This window comes from Lepidochelys kempii, chromosome 2 (genome assembly GCF_965140265.1).
Source record: "Lepidochelys kempii isolate rLepKem1 chromosome 2, rLepKem1.hap2, whole genome shotgun sequence".
In the NCBI taxonomy this organism is placed as follows: domain Eukaryota; kingdom Metazoa; phylum Chordata; order Testudines; family Cheloniidae; genus Lepidochelys; species Lepidochelys kempii.
This window is the reverse complement of record NC_133257.1, coordinates 65,569,184-65,588,949: the sequence shown is the minus strand read 5'-3', so window position 1 is coordinate 65,588,949 and position 19,766 is coordinate 65,569,184. Positions and strand designations below refer to the sequence as shown.

The following is a 19,766-nucleotide window of genomic DNA, read 5'->3' as shown; positions in this document are numbered from 1 at the left end:
AGATTCTGATGTCACAAATAACAGTTAAAATCTGAGAGGAGAGAATTTTGTAGTAGGACTGCATAAAGATTTTTGTTTGCAATGATTTAATTCAAATGCCAGACAAACAGTTAAGATGTTTGTGAATGTTCAGTCTGAGCCTTAACGGCTACACCATAATTTTACAGCTCTGCAAGCAGAGTCTCCTGACTCGGGTTGAACTTCAGTGTCCGCATACTGTCAGCAAATCTGTGTCTTTAACTGAGGGCTTCAAAAGCTCTCACCTCCATTTCCATGGTATTCCAGAAAAACAGGGAAGATGAGTATATATAGCTGATATTTCTGTAATGAGTGGGGGGCGAAAAACCTTTTCTCTCCCCCAACACAAAAATAAATAAAAGATCAGGCCTTATTTATATGTGAAAGTTTTAAAAAAATGCATAGATTGATCTTATTTTGCTTTGGATGCTACCTTAACATTGTTTTTGGATTGTTAATTTGCATTACTTTAGCTACGCAGTCTTAACATTGCATTAACATAATTGTTTTATTTCTTAAATGCAAACAACCCTGTTAGCCTGATCTTCAAAGGTGCTCGGAGCATCCCTTTATTGAAGACCATAAATCTCTCTAATGCCCAAACTTATTTATACCTTCTCAGGAGAAAGATGGGCTAGCCTGTTTGTCTGCTCTATGGAAACAGAACTCTCAATTTTAAGACATTTTGGAAATTATGGCAGTGATGAGGATGCAGTACACACAAACACTGAACTTTTTATAATGCCAAGAACTTTTCACACCACTTCCATAGTCCTTAAACCTACTACATAAATTTTTTTAATAGCCAAGTCGAATGCTTAAATGTTAATCTTCACCAACAAACTACTGTTTGAGTACATTTTGTACTGATCATTAGGCACTGTTAAAGGCATAACATTTAGTAGAGCAAGTTGTTTGCTCTACTGAAATGAGCTGATGAACTTGCTCACTTAAGCTCTTTGCTCTACCAAATATGGGACCTTCAGAATCTGTTTCATATTTGAAACTGTTTTATTTGAAATTAAGACCTAAACACAACTAAGATTACATGCAATTTTTTTTTTGTTTTTTTTTGGTAAGACACCCTACTTAGGAAATCTGGAAATGACAATTGCAGAGTTAATGTATGCGTTTTGATTTGATTTTTCTCTGGCTGATCATCTTAATTATATATTGTAATAGCTTTTTTGGTAACTACACACTTTGTATATTGCTGCTTAAACTCCTGAGATACGAATATTTCATAGAAGATCTATCTTCCTGACAGAAGTACAGATATCTGGGATAACCACATTTCTTGATTGTGGTTTTCTAACAGTTATCCTTTTTTTTTTTTTTTTAAAGAGTGTAAGGACAGCTAAATTATTGCTTCCCATTTAAATGGCCACAATCAACTTATATTTGATACCAAATTTAAATATAAAACCCCCTTAAATAAGACTAGAAGAAATGTTCCTGAAATTGAAACTAATGCAAACATTTGTCTCTAAACAAATATTTTTTATTCATTCTTTGAATCCCAAGCATTGGAGCACTAACAACCTGAAAGAGAGAAACTCTTTTCATTGTGCAAGATGAGAAATGCAGAACATAAGCAAAAAGCATAAATAGTAACAATTAAATTGTATTTTCACTTCTAGTAATCAAAGATGTCAGTAATGTAGCCAAAGAAACAAGTTTCTGTACACTGCATCTTAAGTTTATGGCTTAGAAGTACTACATACCTGAAAATACACAGTGGTCCTGGCCTCTAGCTTCCATCAGAGAGCCTGTAGTCTAAGTGACTGTAACTTAGTTCAACTACAGCAGGGGTGGGCAAACTTTTTGGCCCGAAGGCCACATCTGGGTGGTGAAATCGCTTGTAGGGCAGGAGCAGGGGGTTGGGGTGCGGAAGGGAGTGCAGGGTGTGGAAGGGGGTGCGGTGTGCAAGAAGGGGCTCAGGGCAAGGGGTTGGGGCAGAGGAAGGGTGTGAGGTGTACAGGGGGGCTCAGGGAAGGGGGTTGGGGTGCAGGAGGGGATGCACAGTGCCGGAGGGGGCTCAGAGCAGGGGTTTGGGCTGCAGCAGGGATGTGGGGTGCAGCAAGGGGTTGTGGTGCAGGCAGGGGGCTCAGAGCAGGGGTGCGTGGTGCAGCAGGGGGCTTAGGGAAGGGGGTTAGGGTGCAGGTGGGGTTCGGGCTCTGTCCCGGTGCTGCTTAGCTGGAGTGGCTCCGGGGTGGCAGCGGCGCACACTGGGGCCAGAGCAGGCTTCCTGCCTGCCTGTCCTGGCCCCGCTCCGCTCCGGGAAGTGGCCAGCACCATGTCCCTGCGGCCCCTAGGGGAGGAGGGGCAGAGGGCTCCACGTGCTGCCCTTGCCTGTGGGTACCTCCCCCGAAGCTTCCCGGCCAATGGGTACTTGCAGGCAAGGGCAACACACAGAGCCCTCTTCCCCTCCTCCCACAGGGGCGCAGGGACATGGTGCCGGCCACTTCTGGGAGTGGCATGAGGCCCGCGTGGCCCCAGGGGTGGCAATCCTGAGGGCCAGATCCAAAGCTCAGGCCGTAGTTTGCCCACCCCTGAACTACAGACAACCAGCTCTAAAGTGCAGCCTTTCCAATCTACTTTCTGCAGAAATTGGGGTCAGATGGGCAGAAATAAAGTGAATTGTTAAACAAAACTTATTACCTTAGTTTCACCAGTTTCCATGGAAATACTAGCAGGCACTGACCACCACCATCTGAAATTGACTCTGCTACTGGTGGCTCCCACTGCAGTTTTCTTGGAAGCCTGTCAGCTCATGAAAAATAAACTAAGCATTCAGATATAACAGTTTAATCTTTCATGCATTTGAACCTAATTTCTGGAGAAACTGGATTGGAAAGGCCATAACACTTAGCAGAGTGAGAATTGTTACTTGTAGATTTCAGTTACTGAATCCCAAAGCCTATGTAATTGGCAGCAAGGGACTTTTTTTATTTCTGTCCCAAACCCTTGTTTTTTTTTCTCCCTAAGACACTGGAGGGATTCCTCTATGCCAGTGGTTCTCAACCTATTTACTGTTGTGGGCCACACCCACACAATAAATATACTACCTGTATGGCCCTGAGGATGTCACATGGGCTGCAGCTGTGTGCTGATTGGGCTGCAAGTGGGCCATGGGTTAAGAACCACTGCTCTATGCAAAGAAAGTTCACAATAACAGTTTAGCCTAGATTATGGCAGCTTTGTGCCATAAGATTGCACGAGTGAAACAGCCCTTACCATTGATATGTTTGATTTTTCTGACTTGAAGTTTAGTGTTAATACTTAAATATTTAAGCACCTCTAAAATTACGTCCTTTGTAACTGATTTTTTTAATGAGTTTGTACTTCTAAGGATATTTGAGAATCAAGAAATTTACCTAAATGATCTAGATCTTATTGGATCAATCGTCATTTAAAGGTGGTGATCAATGGATATTTTTTAAAAACAGGAAGGGGAGCTTGTATTTCTTTTTGTATAGAGCTCTCTAAAAAGTGGTTAAATAAACGCACAGCCAAAAATCTATTGATATTTTCCCCTTTGAAATATCTCTCTTGGTTTTGCTGGAGGATACAGAATGTATCATGTTGGCTCATATCTCTAATTGAAGGAATGATGGTTGAAACTTCAAAAAGATGGCCTTTCTCCAAGATGTTGGCTAGTACATTACATAGGTATTAATAAAATTAATTAATAAAAATTAATAAGTTTTAAGCAATAACTCAGAAATAAGTGTTCTATTATTTCAGTACAATTCTGTTTGAGTTTACAATGTGAGTTACAATGGAGTTAATTATTTTAGTTCCAATTGCCATGTGGACAAGCCCTTACTTACCATGTTTAGATGTCCTCCAGCCATAGATCACAGAATCTGATTTTCTAATATAAACAAATAGTTTTAAATTCGATTTAGTTTAGGTCCTCTTTTTAATAAACACAAAAGAACATAATCCCACTTGCAAATGACTTTTAAGACAATGTCATTCACTCCATCCTAAACTTAGTTTAGTCTTGTGTGGAAAAAGCTAGAACTTTCTTGGAACCATTCTGTTTGGAAAGTAACCTGTCACTATAAATGTAAAGTTTTTAACGGAACATCATGTGCTGTAATACTTAACTGAGAGAGACAAGTTTTTGAACTACAGATTTCTTCGTTAGGTCTGGGCCTGAGGAAGAATTCTGTAGTTCAAAAGTTTCTCTTTCACTAAGGGAAGTTGGTTCAATAAAAGATATTACGATACACACCTTGTGTTTCTCATATCCAGGGACCAGCACAGCTATAACAATACTGCAAACAGTAATAATTACCTGACATAAGTATTTAAATGAATAAAATACTACAGCTCTGACCAGTTCTTTGTAGTTGGAGTTTTGTTTTCAGGAGGAATACCACCTTTATACAAAGCAGATTGTGTCTTCCTCTGAAGCATTTTAGTATGTAGTCACAAATGGGTATTATGTCATTAGTAATGAGTTTGCCTGAAGGTGAATAGTGAACCCCAGTGATTGAACTTCCTCTATCCACAGACAAATTCTGGCATGGATTTGATCTGCAGTGGGTTTGGAGCCATGGGTATTAGTTTGAACACGGCATTTAGAAATCTGCCCTCTTGCAGAAAGAAAACTTTTCATTTTCATTTCAGTTTTGAAGCTAATAACTGCATAGTTTTGCTATGGGGGAAACAATATTGTATAGTTCCATTTTTAATTTAGCAAATGAGCCATGTGACCTATATCACTGTTGTGCATGTGTGCAAAATAACCTTAATTTTTATATAAATGTACAGTTGTAAAACCTTTAGTTTTTAAAAGGGTCACTACTGGTGTTTGCACAATCCTGTTGTCCATTTAACTAACTTTAGCTTATCATAGCCCTTGATGCTGCTGCCTGCTCATCTGATTACACTGCTCAGGGGAATAAGGTTAAGGACATGCTGTTGGTAACTAGAGCATTTTCAGGGCTTTAGTTCAGCAGATGGGCTGCTTGGCTATATTCATACATCTGCCTGCCTGCTGTGGCAGCTGCTGCTGCTGCATGTTGTGTTCTTTTGTTCTGTTCTATCCAAGAATGGAACACTAGGAAGTGTAGTGAATGGATTAATTTAAGGTTAAGGTTAGTGTTTTGCTTGCTCTCTGGCGCCCTATCATAATAAAGCTTCTGATAGAAGCTAATGAGTTTTTCTTAAAGTAAAATAGATTTAAAAAATACACTTCAGAGTCTGAAACAATCTAGTGTCATCTGACACAGTCAGGTGTGTTATGATATTGTATGACTATTTTATTATTTGTTTCCAATTTTGTTTTTCCTCTTTTTTTCTAGGATCGGTAACTAGACTTTGGCTGACACTACGTGGTCCGAAAGAATTAAGGAAATATGGAATGACATGAAGGAGATTAGTTGAGGATTAAAGGCTTTGAGGACAAACACCTCAGTGAGGTGAAGCACAGACTAGCTTTCTACTTGTAGCTCTGAGGAGCTGTGTGCTGAAAAAAGATGGCAGATCCAGGAATGATGAGTCTATTTGGAGAAGATGGGAATATTTTCAGTGAAGGGCTGGAAAGTCTTGGAGAATGTGGATATCCTGAAAATACAGTAAATCCTATGGGGCAGCAAATGCCCATTGATCAAGGATTCCCCTCCTTACAGTCTTCTCTTCATCATCCTCCCACCAATCAAAACCAAGCAAAGTTGACCCACTTTGATCACTATAATCAATATGAACAGCAAAAAATACATCTGATGGATCAGCCTAACAGAATGATGAGTAATGCTCCTGGGAATGGTATAGCATCTCCTCACTCACAGTATCACAACCCTCCAGTTCCTCAGGTTCCTCATGGTAGTGGCACTGGTGGTCAGATGGGAGTCTATCCTAGTATGCAGAATGAAAGGCATGGGCAACCCTTTGTAGACAGTGGCTCCATGTGGGGACCACGGGCTGTTCAGGTGCCCGACCAAATAAGAGCACCATACCAGCAGCAGCAGCAACCGACGCAGCCACCACAGACACCGTCAGGACCCCCTGGGCAGGGCCATTCTCAGCACATGCAGCAGATGGGAAACTACATGGCTCGTGGTGATTTTTCAATGCAACAGCATGGTCAGCCACAACAGCAGAGGATGAACCAGTTTTCTCAAGGTCAAGAAGGCCTTAATCAGGGAAATCCTTTCATTGCCACCTCAGGACCTGGCCACTTGTCTCATGTGCCCCAACAGAATCCCAGTATGGCACCTTCTTTGCGACACTCAGTCCAACAATTTCACCACCATCCCCCCACTGCGCTCCATGGAGAATCAGTAGCCCACAGTCCCAGATTCTCCCCTAATCCTCCTCAGCAGGGTGCTGTTAGGCCACAAACACTTAATTTTAGTTCTCGGAGCCAGACAGTACCCTCACCTACTATAAACAACTCAGGTCAGTATTCTCGATATCCTTACAGTAACCTAAATCAGGGATTAGTTAACAATACAGGGATAAATCAGAATTTAGGCCTTACAAATAACACTCCAATGAATCAATCTGTACCAAGATACACAAATGCTGTAGGATTTCCATCAAACAGCAGTCAAGGACTAATGCACCAGCAGCCCATTCACCCTAGTGGCTCACTCAACCAAATGAACACACAAACTATGCACCCTTCACAGCCTCAGGGAACTTATGCCTCTCCACCTCCCATGTCACCTATGAAAGCAATGAGTAATCCAGCAGGTACCCCTCCTCCACAGGTTAGGCCTGGTAGTGCTGGAATACCAATGGAAGTTGGTAGTTATCCAAATATACCCCATCCTCAACCATCACACCAGCCCCCTGGTGCCATGGGAATTGGACAGAGGAATATGGGCCCCCGAAACATGCAACAGAGTCGTCCATTTATGGGTATGTCTTCAACTCCACGGGAGATGGGTGGGCACATGAGACCAAATGGTTGTCCAGGTGTTGGCCTTTCAGATCCACAAGCAATACAAGAACGACTGATATCTGGCCAGCAGCATCCCAGCCAACAGCCGTCTTTTCAACAGCAAATGCCAACTTGTCCTCCCATGCCACCTCATCCAGGGATACATCATCAGTCTTCACCGCCACCACATCCCCACCACCAGCCTTGGGCACAGCTTCACCAGTCACCACAGAATACACCACAAAAAGTGCCTGTCCTTCAGGTAAGTTACATCCAGCTGAAAGAGAATGTTTTTGAATTATATACCTATTCAGACCCTGGGATACAGGTTTACTGCTCTGAAACCATTGTTCTGCCTTGACTATTATGTGTACTGGTGGTTGTGTCTTTCCTATTTTACTTAGTTTTACTGAGTAGCAAGCTATCAGAACTTCATTCTTTGTCTATGGTCTTGTGATGGTTTTTACAGGTTTACACTGTAGTATGTTTAAATGTGAAGCAACATCAAACTTATCCTGAATGCAACAATTATTTTATTATTGTGGTGAATCTTTTGAGAAAAAGCTGAAAGTTTGTGTCTAAATTTTCACAATATCACTAAACCAACACTTAAGCATTTGCAAACTTGCAGAGTGTTAATATAGATCTACATCTTGATTAAAGTAAATTTAGGCTTGGGATGCAGATTAGAAGTGTTCTAATTTACGATAAAGTTGAAAGTTCTTCAAGGAAAAGTTCCACAATATTTTTTCATATGAAACTTTCCAGCACTAAATAATACACCTGATAATGAGAGGTGGGCAAAGTGGTTTAGATAAAATAAGAGCAGATGTGAATCTTAGCCTAAAACCAAATTTCTTGAGGCTTGAATGAGTCACACTTGTACACACAACTTTGGTTTTACTGAGTCTCTGAACTTCCTGCTTCCACTTAAAATAGCACTGCTGTAACAGTGTTTCCCACTCAGAAGCTGGAAGTACTGGAACTCTTGAGAGCTTTTTCAAGCCTAACTTAGCAGGTTTAACTAAGCATCTGTACTCTTTGTTCTTGATCAAATCAGATCTCTAGTCTTTTTCAAGTTTGCCATCACTATATCTCGATTGATACGCCCAATCAGGCACGAGCTTTTTGCTGTATGTATAGGTGGCAGACACACCACAGTAGTGTGTATTCCATTTTTCAATCCCTCATTATATCAGAAATCAATCCCAAGTAGCACTACCCATAAATATTTGGAGACAATTGTTGGAATGCAGTCATAAGGTCTGATACAATAAGTCTAATAAATCATATGAGCAGTTGTCCCAGCCCTGCATGGAAAGCAGCTGCTCAGCAGCCCCCTTGACTGCTGCCTGCCGGCTGCTTCTGTTAGCTGCTCAGCACAGCATGTGATGGATCTGGGAATCAGATGCATGGGTGGAGAGAGGCAGCTGGTGGGGGGTGGAGGAGAGATGGTGACTCAGCAGGTGGGAGAGGCTTCTGCGCTTGCTGGACAAAATAAAATCCTGGGGAAATATGGGTCAAGCCATAGGATAGGTGAAGCAATGGGTGGAAATCAAGAGATGGAAGCTATGTGGGGATAAGGGGAGAGGCTGTGTGGGAGCAGGGGTAGAGAAATGGGGTTGAGAGGGGTGAATATTTTCAGATTTTTTTTTCAAATCAGCTGGTGAGTTGAAGGAGCCTTGTGCAGGCTGTGTGCATTCTAGTGAATTTTGAATGTTTTATTTGCATTTTTTTCTCCACTCAGTTTTATAAGGAGACTTTAAATTAAAGTTTACCAGAATGCCCAGAGAATTATCCATCATTTGCTAGTTGGCAGAATTGTTCCTGAAAATACATTCATCTTGCCAACTGTATCCCAAGGAAAGGGGAAGACAGAAAGGAGAGCAAAATCAAGTGTTTGTGTTAGAATGGGTAGGGATCTAGAAAAAGAGGAAGACAGGTTGGAGAAAGCGATAGATACAAGGAGGAGAAGGGATGCTGTAAGACAGAAAAGAGGCGAGAACATCATAACAAGGTGAAGACAGGGACACAGATGAAGAGAAAAGGATGAGAACGTCAGAGCAGCAGGGAGGAAAAATCAGGAATAAAAAATGGAAAGCAAAATTGCAAAAACATGTTGAGACAGATGCACGAAGAAATAAGAACTGACATAGGCTGGGGAAAAAACAGGTGAAATGAAGCTCAGGTGAAGATCTGTCACAAAATGGTAGTGGGGATGGGCCCTAATCCCCAGAAGGCTTTCATTATTTAAATTCCCCTAAATAAATATTACTTATTAAAAATATATATAGCACTGTAAATTTACACCAGGGTTTCACATTTGGTAGAGCTTCAATAACATTTTCAGCAGTCACACATTTTGCAGTATTAGAGGGTTTGGAAGAAATATTGTCTTTAATGTAGAACAGGGTGGGCAAACTACGGCCTGTGGGCTGCATTCAGCCTGCCACCCGTTTTAATCTGGCCCTTGAACTCCCACTGGGGAGCAGGGTCTGGGACTTGTCCCCACTCCGGCACTCCAGCCAGGAAGCAGGGGCATGGCTCCCCTCCAGCTCCTGTGCATAGTAGCAGTTAGGGGACTCCACTTTGCATATAGCCCCCACACCCAGTGCTGTCCCTGCAGGTCCCATTGGCCGGGAACCATGGCCAATGGGAGCTGCAGGGGTGGTGCCTGCAGACGTGGCAGTGTGAAGAGCTGCCTGGCCACGCCTCCGCTTAGGAGCCGGAGAAGGGACATGCTGCTGCTTCCGGGAGCTGCTTGAAGTAAGTGCTGCCTGGAGCCTGCACCCCTAAGCCTCCCCCGGTGCCCCTGCCCCAGCCCTGATCTCCCCCCCCAAACCCCTCAGTCCCAGCTCAGAGCACCCTCTTACACCCCAAACTCCTCATCCCAAGCCCCACCGCAGAGCCTGCACCCCCAGCTGGAGCCCTCGCACTGCACCCTCAAGCCTGGAGTCCCCTCCTGCACCCTGAACTCATTTGTGGCCCCACCCCTGAACCCTCACTCCCAACCAAAGACCTCACCCCCTCCTGGACCCCAAGCCCAATTTTGTTAGTATTCATGGCCCGCCATACAATTTCTATTCCCAGATGTGGCCCTTGCACCAAAATGTTTGCCCACCCCTGATGTAGAAAGTTCTGTCTACCATTTCAGTAAAAAATCTTTGCAAATATACTTCTAACACTTATTAATTTTTAAATGAGTATTGTGGTGAAATATAAAATAAAAACAATTTGTGGGCTAAATAAGTAAAAGCTTGGATAGCTCATTAGTGATCCTGAACTCATAGATATAAATGGAAAAAGGTGAATGGTGATAGAGTAATTGACTAAAATATTAGAATGAAACCAGTCTTGATCATAAAGTATAAATCAAGTGTTTTGTGGCTAGAGATGTTACTCCTTCAGTGGAAAATCTAGATTCCTCTTGTTTGACCAAATTAAAATAGAAAAAAACATTTCCTAATGCGCAATTATGTTAAATGGATTAAATCACACTAAGTAATGCTGCAAGGTTGTGTGATACAGTATGCAACTTGGCTTGCCGTGTCTCACCTGCCTAATACTTGATATAGACACTTTGGTATCTCTTCCCCATAAAAACTATATGACTTGAATATGAAGTGCCCATTTTAGTGAAAACTTGCCTTTTTTAAATGAAGGTTACAATAGTGTTGAAATCTTTGTTGCTGTGCTTTTGTAACCTGGAAACCAATGGTATAGAATTGGTTTGCATCATGTGCATCCGATGCTTTATGGTCTCTGCTTTCTTCATTTGAGTTGGTGAGAGATTGAAATTTATGAAAAGCATGGTTCTTTCAAGTCACTTTGTATTAAACGATAAGTGTAAGGATAAATCTCATGACTAGAATATTGGTATAGAGGGGTATAGCGTGTTCAGTAAGCACAGAAAGGAGGTATTGCATCATACGTGAAGAATATATACACTTGTTTTGAGGTCCAGAAGGAAATGAGGCAGACTAGTTGAAAGTCTCTAGGTAAATATAAAAGGGGTAAGAAAAAAAAATAGGGGTGATGTCATGGCAGGAGTCTACAACAGGCCATCAAATCAGGAAAAGGAGGTGGGTGAGGCATTTCTAGAACAAGTTGCAGAAATATCCAAAACACAAGCATTGCTAGTAATATGGGGGACTAACTATCCAGACATCTGTTAGAAAAGTAATATGGCAAAACAAAATTTACAATAACTTCGTGGAATGTATTGGTGACAACTTCTTGTTTCAGAAAGTGAAGGAAGTAACCAGGGGGACTGTCACTTTAGACTTGATTCTAACAGTCAGGGAGGAATTGGTAGCACGTTTGAAGGTGGAAAACATTTTGCATGAAAGATCTTGAAATGATAGGTTTCATGGTTCTAAAGAAAGGAAGGAGCGAGAGCCGCAGAATAAGAACAATGAACTTCAAAAAAACAAAACAAAAACAAAAACAAAAAACTAACCAACTTAGAGAACTGGTAGATAAGGTTCCATGGGAATAAAATCTAAGGGAAAAAAGAGTTAAGGAAAGCTGGTAGTTTCTCAAGGGGACAGTATTAAAGCCACAACAGCAAACTATCCCAAAGCAAAGGACATCTAGGAAGAATAGTAAGAGGCCAGTGCTGCTCCATTAAGAGCGCTTTAATGACCAGATAATCAAAAAGGAAATCTACCGAAAGTGGAAACGTGGACAGATTGTTAAGGAGAAGTACAAAAGCATGTAGTGCAAGCATGTAGGGACAAAATCAGAAAGATTAAGGCTGTCTACACTAGTGTCTATGTCGGCAAAACTTCGTTGCTCAAGGGTGTGAATATTCAACCCCCTGAGTGACATAAGTTACACTGATGTAAGTGCTAGTGTGCACAGTGCTTAGTCAGCAGGAGAGCTTCTGCCCCTGACATAGCTTATGCCGCTCTTAGGGGTGGTTTTTTTTATGCCAACGGCATAGTGTCTTCACCAGACACACTGCAGCAGCACAGCTGTATTGGTGCAACTGCACCCTGCAGTGCTGTATGTGTAGACTTGGCTTAAGGCACAAAATGAGTTACACCTAGCAAGGAACATAAAAGAATAAGACGAGGCTCTTTAAATATATTAAGAGAAAGACAAAAGAAAATGTAGCTCATTTACTTAGCAAGAAAGGAGTGCTGCTAAGTAATGACGTAAAGGAGGCTGAGGTACTTAATGCTTGTTTTGCGTCAGTCGTCACTAAAAGGGCTAAGGGTGATCAGATACTTAATGCAATTAATATTAATAAGGAGGAAGGAACATAAACCAAAACAGGGAAAGAACACTATAAAGAATATTTAGGTAAGTTAGATGTATTCAAGTCAACAGGGCCTGATGAAATTCATCCTACGGAGCTTAAGGAACTCGCTGAAGCAATCTCGGAGCCTCTAGCAATTATCTTTGAGAGCTCCTGGAGGACAGATGATGTCCCAGAGGACGGGAGAAGGGCAGATATAGTACCTGCCTTAAAAAGGGGAACAAAGAAGACCTAAGAAACTACAGACCGGTCAGCCTAACTTAGATATCTGGAAAGATATTAGAACAAATTATTAATCAATTTGTAGGATCCTGGAGGATAATAGGATTATAAGGATAGCCAGCATAGATTTGTCAAGAAATGCCAAACCCACCTAATTTCCTTCTTTGATGGGGTTATTGGCCTAGTGGATGGGGGGAAGCAGTAGATATAATATATCTTGATTTTAGTAAGACTTTTGGCACAGTTCCATATGATGTTTTCATGAGCAAAGCAGGGAAATGCGATCTCAGTGAATTCACTATAAGGTGGGTGTACAACTGTTTGAAGGACCATACTTCAATGGTTTGCTGTCAAACTGAGAGGGCATATCAGTGGGGTCCCATGAGGGTAAGTCTGGGGTCTGGTACTGGTCAATATTTTCATTAATGACTTTGGATAATGGAGTGAAGAGTATGCTTATAAAATTTGCAGATGATACCAAGCTGAGAGGGGTTACAAGCACTCTGGAGGATAGGATTAAATTTCAAAAGGGCCTTGACAAATTGGAGAATTGGTCTGAATTAAATAAGATGAAATTCAGTAAAGATAAGTGCATAATACTTCACTTGGGAAGGAAAAATCAAATGGCAACTACAAAATGGGGAATAACTGGCTAGGTGATAGTATTGCAGAAAAGGATCTGAGGGTTCTAGTGGATCACAAATTGAATATGTATCAATGTAATGCAATTGTAAAAAAGGGCTAATACCATTCTGGAGTGTGTTAATAGGAGTGTTGTAAGTAAGGTGGGGGAGATAATTGTCCTCTTCTACTTGCCATGGAGAAGGTCTCAGCTGGAGTACTGTGCGCAATTCTGGGTGCCACATTTTAGGAGATGTGTGGACAAATTGGAGAGAGTCCAGAGGAGAACAACAAAAATGATAAAAGGTTTAGAAAATGTGACCCATGAGGAAAAGTTTTTTAAAAAAACCTGGGTATGGCTAGTCTTGAGAAAAGAAGTTTGAGGGGGAGTCTGATAAGTCTGCAAATATGTTAAGGGCTGTTGTAAAGAGGACTGTGGTCAATTGTTCTCCATGTGAACTGAAGGCAGGATAAGAAATAAAAATGGGCTTAATCTGCAGCCAGGAAAATTTAGGTTAAATATTAGGAAGAACTTTCTAATTATAAGGGTAGCTAAACTCTAGAATTGGCTGTCAATGGAGGTTGTGAAATCCCCATCATTGGAGGTTTTTAAGAACTGATCAGACAAATACTGTCAGGGACGGTCTAGGTTTACTTGTTCCTGCCTCAGCGTAGGGGGCTGGACTTGATTTCTCAGGGTCCCTTCGAGCCCTAAATTATGATTCTGTAATTTTTATATAAAACTAAAACACAAAAATAACTTACTCAGAAAAATGAAAACCACTGCATAACTTTTTACACCAGTGGAGGCCATTTTAGTAATTGTTTCTCAGTTGTTCCAAGCTAGTCCCACGTTGGGCTATAATCCCCTATAATGATCATGGTTAAATGAGTAATTGTTTTGTATGTACAGGCATCCTGGAAGGAAAGTAAACATTCTTTTCCCTATCTATAAATTGGGAACGAAGTTAAAATATACAAAATTCTGCACACCCTATTTCATGTTGCTTAAAAAATGCCAACAACATATATATGCTGGCTGGGAGTCACACGGACTAGATGGCAGAGGATTAGTAATGGGATAAGGATCTTTACAATTCTAGGTCACCAGCTGATATTTAGACCAGATCAGTAGAAAGTGGCATCCTTTACTATTTGGCCTGTTAGGAGTGAGTTGCAGGTTTCAGTTTGGTTCCTTGCAGACTGATGTTCATATCATGAGGATCACCACTGTAATTAGCCCCCCTGTTGGCAGACGTGGCAAAGATGCCAAAAATAGAATGGGCACAGAGACTCCTTCCAGTCAGGATTCAGACGTACTGAGGGAGGCACAATACAGAAATTTTTCAGTTAGCTGTGCATAAGTTGAAGTCTTCAGTCTCAAGTGCTGTCTGTCTATCATATTTCGCAAGCACTAAGTAATCTGCACTACTGTAGTTAAATATAGGAATAATTAAATAATGGGACATGGAAGCTTTTTTCCAATACTGTCTGGAAAGTAAAATGAGGAGCACTGCAATAGGTGCACGGTAACATTGCTGTGGAGGGGATACCAAGTGAAGTTCTTGATTCCTTGCTGAAATGGAGTTTCTGAGAAGTGCTGAGCCAATGCTCCTCGTTTGTGTGTGGTACTGAACACATTCATGGTGCCCTATTGATTAAAATGTACCAGTTTACCAGTGGATGGAACATTGCAACTGGCAAAGTAGTGAGACATTGCCTGATCTACTGGATTGCGGGATGTGAGAAAACAAAGGGAGGGACCTTTCAGTAGATCCTTACCAGGGTAACTCTTGTGACCAGGTCCATTCGTTTTTCAAGATTCTTGGGATTCAATCATTTTCCACAGCATGCATTTGATGAATTGAGCTGTAGCTCACGAAAGCTTATGCTCAAATAAATTTGCTAGTCTCTAAGGTGCCACAAGTACTCCTTTTCTTTCTTTAGTTCTATTAGTTTGTCTCTGAAAATGTGTAAATTAAGAAGAATATTACCTTTTTAAAACTCCGAATAGCCTAGATTCTAATAGCCAAATTCAGAGGCAGCTTAAATGATGCAGTAAGCTACACATCAGAAAGTGTGAATAAATTGGTGTACTTTGCATGCTGAAAGGGTGAACATTTCACCCTCCAATTGGCTTAATTTGCATACAAAGTGGGTGGGGCTGTAGCAAGAAAAGTGACCAAATCATGTTTTCTTACTGATCTGTAACTTACACTGCCAGTTATCTTTGCATTTGGCTACCAAACCTACATTAATACTATATGGCTAAACAAAATACTGATACCCTGAAATTGGCAAGTCAGGCCTTTGAGAGAGACAAGGTAGGTGAGGTAATACCCTTTCTTGGTCCAATTTCTGTTGCTGGAGGGGACAAGCTTTTGGGAGAGGGCTGTGAAGCTCGAGAGCTTGTCACCTCCAGCAACATAAGCTGGTCCAATAAATTATCTCACCCGCCTTGTGTGTGTCATATCCTAGGACCACCGTGGCTACAACACTGCAAACAAGTCAGTCTTTTGTCACTATTCAATATTGAATTTTAAGCAAAGACTAATTTTTACTTTTCTCATTCAGCTTGTTTGGCTTCTTTTTCATTAAACTTTTTTTATAAAAAGGAATGTCTTAACTTTTTGTATTAGAAATAGAAGTAGTAGTCTTTCTCATACGATGCTGCTGTTATTGACAGATCTTCTGGAAGTGTACTGTTCTGCCATCTCAGACAGCATAAAACAGTGGTTGCTGCTGAAAATCTTAAATCTGTTTGAGGCATCTTTTAAGCCTGGAGCCAACAGTGAGAGGGTGCAAATTCTGGCAGTCCAAAAAACTCTTAGACAGTTTCTGTGGAGAGGATGACCGTGGAAAAATTGGTATTTTTCTCCATCCAAGACAGATGCATATTTTGTTGGGAGCCAATGATGGCCAAAACATGCATACATACCATACCCTCTCTTTGGCTGGCTGCAGGGTTCTTCAGCATGCCAGAGTAAAATGAAATCTTTCAAGCACTGATTGCTGTGGCAGTATCACTTGGAAGACACTACAAGCCATCCCAATATTAGCAGCACTGGATGAAGATTATTCTACCAAAACTGAAAAGTAAAGAAGAAAATCTGTAGGAGTTGGGAGGGAGGTTAGTACAGAAAAAAGTATGGGGTAGTGGTAATTTGTTTTGCCAAGCTTTTGTGTCCCTCATTTGTATGAGGGATAGAACATTATTAAAATGTATCTGTATTTTTCTTTCAAGAAGCTGAACAATTATGAGACTGTTTAAACTCTTTTCAGTTAAGGTCAAGGAAGATATTTCATATCTATTCTTAAGTTATACTGACTAGCTGTCTTCTATTTATTATTATGGAAATGCTCCAGCAGTGAGCTTGTCTGCATTCCATCTCTCTCATTCAAAGGGTGTAACATTTTAGTGCCAACTATTTTCTTTTATATTTTGCAGAGGAAATTCAAAGTGCAAACTACAAAACTCTAATATGTTTATAAATAATTAATAAAAATGTATGGCCTCTAAGAGAATTGTTTGCATTTTTTACTGCTGAGAGCATCTTGGGATTTAACTCTGGATGTATAGATTACCCTCTTCTTCCTCCATTTCTCCTCCCCCTGGTTCCCAAGAAAACAAAGGGACTATATACATTCTTCTAAATAAGAGATTAGAGACTAGCTCTTGAGTGTATATGCCCTTGGGCAAAAAGGTCTTAGTTAAAAAAAAAAAATGGAGTTAAGGAGATACAAATGACTTTGGTGAGAAACATTGTTAGGAGCATTTTGCCACATCAGGTGACATAAGTTAACTGGAGGAAAGTAATTTGTGCCATTAAATTATCTGTTCATGAGGCTGGCTGAAGCCAGTTTGCAGTATTAGCATAAAAATACAAGTCCACAACAGCATGTTGATTTGGTAGACTGTAGAGTCACCTGACTTGTTCTTAGAGGTTAATGTGTTGAATGTGGGCAGTTGGAAAAGCTGACCTGGAATTTTTTTCCCCCTGGAATAGTTGGGCAAAGAGTTTTCAGATACAGTTTCCAGAACAGTGAATTAAAAAAGTGTTTTTTTATTAATGGTTACGCAGACAACTACATTTAGGATTTTTAAATATAATTTATTTGGTATTCTTTTGGTATTTAAGTTGTCATTTCAGATCAGATCTCTTGGCATATTCTAGCCATGGAAAAGTGTCCACTGTATCGTACTTTAAAAAGAAAGATTTAAATACATGCCAAAGTGTCTTTTTTACAATTTAAAAATGGTTTTCTAAAGATAAATCTGGTATTTCAATGCATATCTGAATATCTGCATGATCAGCAGATGAACTAAATGTAAAATAATGGAAAATTGGTGCAAAGGAAAAGAGAGAATTGATCTTTGACTTGAAATACTCTGAAAATCCTGGTAACGTGGGAGCTTCAGATTAAAATTCAGTAACTCTGTCAACCTTCCCTCAAAAAAGGGGAAAAAAGCACATAAAATTTGCAGTACATCACTTTGTGAAATTAATGTTGGCAAAGAGGGTGGAGGGATAGCTCAATGGTTTGAGCATTGGCCTGCTAAACCCAGGGTTGTGAGTTCAATCCTTGAGGGGGCCATTTAGGGATCTGGGGCAAAAAATGGGGATTGGCCCTGCTTTGAGCAGGGGGTTGGACTAGATGACCTCCTGAGTCCCTTCCAAACCTGATATTCTATGAATCTATGAACCTCCAGGACAGTGCTGCTGCTTACTACTTCTTGGGTGTGAGATGCTGTGAACTTAGCTACTCTTCCTTCATATAGCTCACGAAAGCTTATGCTCAAATACATTGGTTAGTCTGTAAGGTGCCACAAGTACTCCTTTTCTTTTTGCAGATACAGACTAACACAGCTGCTACTCTGAAACCTTCCTTCCTTTTCTGATCCCTCGAAGCTGAATATATCTAAGGACTTGTCTTCACTGTAGACTTATCTGAGGCTCAACAACGAGTTTTCCGGATAACATGCTCTACATTCACACATCATCACACCTCTATCAGTGCTACACCACAAGGTAGCTATTGTTCCCTTGAACTTCAGGGTGGATCCTGAAGTAGTTGTTAATGCATATTGCTACCCTGAGGTAACTGCAGTGAAGACATGCAGCTATAGGCAGTCACAACATTCAAGACATGTTGGTCCTCCAGTCCATGCTGATAAGACTCCTGACTGGAAATGGACGATCAGTCTGCCTCTACTCGGCTTCCTGCTTATAGTTTGTAGTTTCACTGGCTTCATGCATAGCTTAGGGTTGCTATGGGTCAGATCCCTGCCAAAAGTGAGGAAAGGGAGGCAGTTTAAGGAAGCCTACATAATGCGAGTCCTCCCAGGGGTGGGAAAAGCCCAAAATATGTGTGCAGCAGTCATGAGGTCACTGCCTGTAGTAGAAGACCCTTTTCAGAGAGTGGCTGTGGATTGGAGGACATTGAGTCCTCACAGCCTGTACAGAGATGTGGCAGAGAGCAGAATCTGTCCCTGGGGAAGGAACACAGGGTTATCCCAAAGGCAGGATCTGGCTTTCTCTGGGACAGAGACAGAAGCCTGGAGAGGGTGTGCCAAAAAATGAATTTCATGGACCTAGACCATTTCTTCCCATGATCTCCACAGTGGCAGACGAGTCTCACAACACCCTGCAAATATGAACACAGTGTAGCACAGTGAGTTGTGGCACTGTGAATCTTAGGATATATGCCCAGATAGCCATTGCTTACCTCCGCCAGATGCAGTACCAGTGTAGGTGCGGAGTGTGACCAGACAGTAATGTGGTCATGCTATCATGGGTTAAACTACCATTGGTTAAGTTACCCTGTGATTCTTACCCCATGCTTAGCATGCAGTGAAAACATAGCCTTAGCTTCCACCATTCTGGGATATGAAGCCTGCTTTTAACATCAGTCTTCCTCTTGGGGAAGCAACATGCAGATACTGAATTCAGTGGGCCAATGCAATGCTTGACCTTTGATGTTTTCAAAGCAGTATTATGGCTTTTAAAACAACAATAGAAGGGATACTTTAAAATAACTGTAAACAGCCATATAACTACTACTATATTAAAAAGGAACCTCACACTTGAATTAACTTTCAGGAAGAAATACACCAAACACAATTCAAATTTACACTTTTCAGTGTCTCTCATGCTGTTGAAGATTTATTTGAAGATTAGTCTCTTTTACAAATCCACAGTTTTCTCCTGCAGAGATGCCACAATGCTGGGTTTTTGACATCAGTCTGGAGAAATGGAGTCTCAAATTTAGCATAATGCCTTCACTGTAAGAGAAAACAGTATGAGAAGATTGGCTATTAGGGAGAGAGTTATTTAATAATCCTAGGTAACTGGCAAAAATTCTATGGAACTATATCTAACAGATGATGGTGGCTTAGTTTTTGGCATGGGATGAAATAGCTACCAACAGCAAGGTTTTAAGATACTATCTACAAAGGTTTAGCATCTTTTTGGCTACAGAGGCCTAAAATTTTGGAGCCAAATGCAAACCTTGGTTTCTACATTCTGAAACTAGCTAAAATATTTAAAAATCAAAGTTTTGCTCACTGTTGGCTGTTGATGATACCATTACCCAGACTGCTGTCTTAGATGCCTCAATTAGTAATATTTGTTACACCTAATTTGTTACTTCAACTACCTATTTTACCTATTGCATTTCTAAATATACAATAAAATAAAGTAAAACTTGCCTTCATGTCTTTAAATAAACAAACAAACCCAC

At 40.9% G+C, this 19,766-nt stretch overlaps 1 protein-coding gene across 5 annotated transcripts in view; it reads left to right on the top strand.

The window, feature by feature from the left end:
- Window positions 1-19,766, top strand: part of CHD7 (chromodomain helicase DNA binding protein 7) — a 185,565-nt gene that overhangs the window by 63,455 nt on the left and 102,344 nt on the right. For all 5 annotated transcript variants that reach the window (XM_073331067.1, XM_073331068.1, XM_073331064.1 and 2 more), the window contains exon 2: window positions 5,337-7,181. In XM_073331067.1, coding sequence (XP_073187168.1) covers window positions 5,511-7,181 — 1,671 coding nt within the window. In that variant the 5' untranslated portion in view covers window positions 5,337-5,510. The remainder of the gene's footprint in view (window positions 1-5,336; window positions 7,182-19,766) is intronic.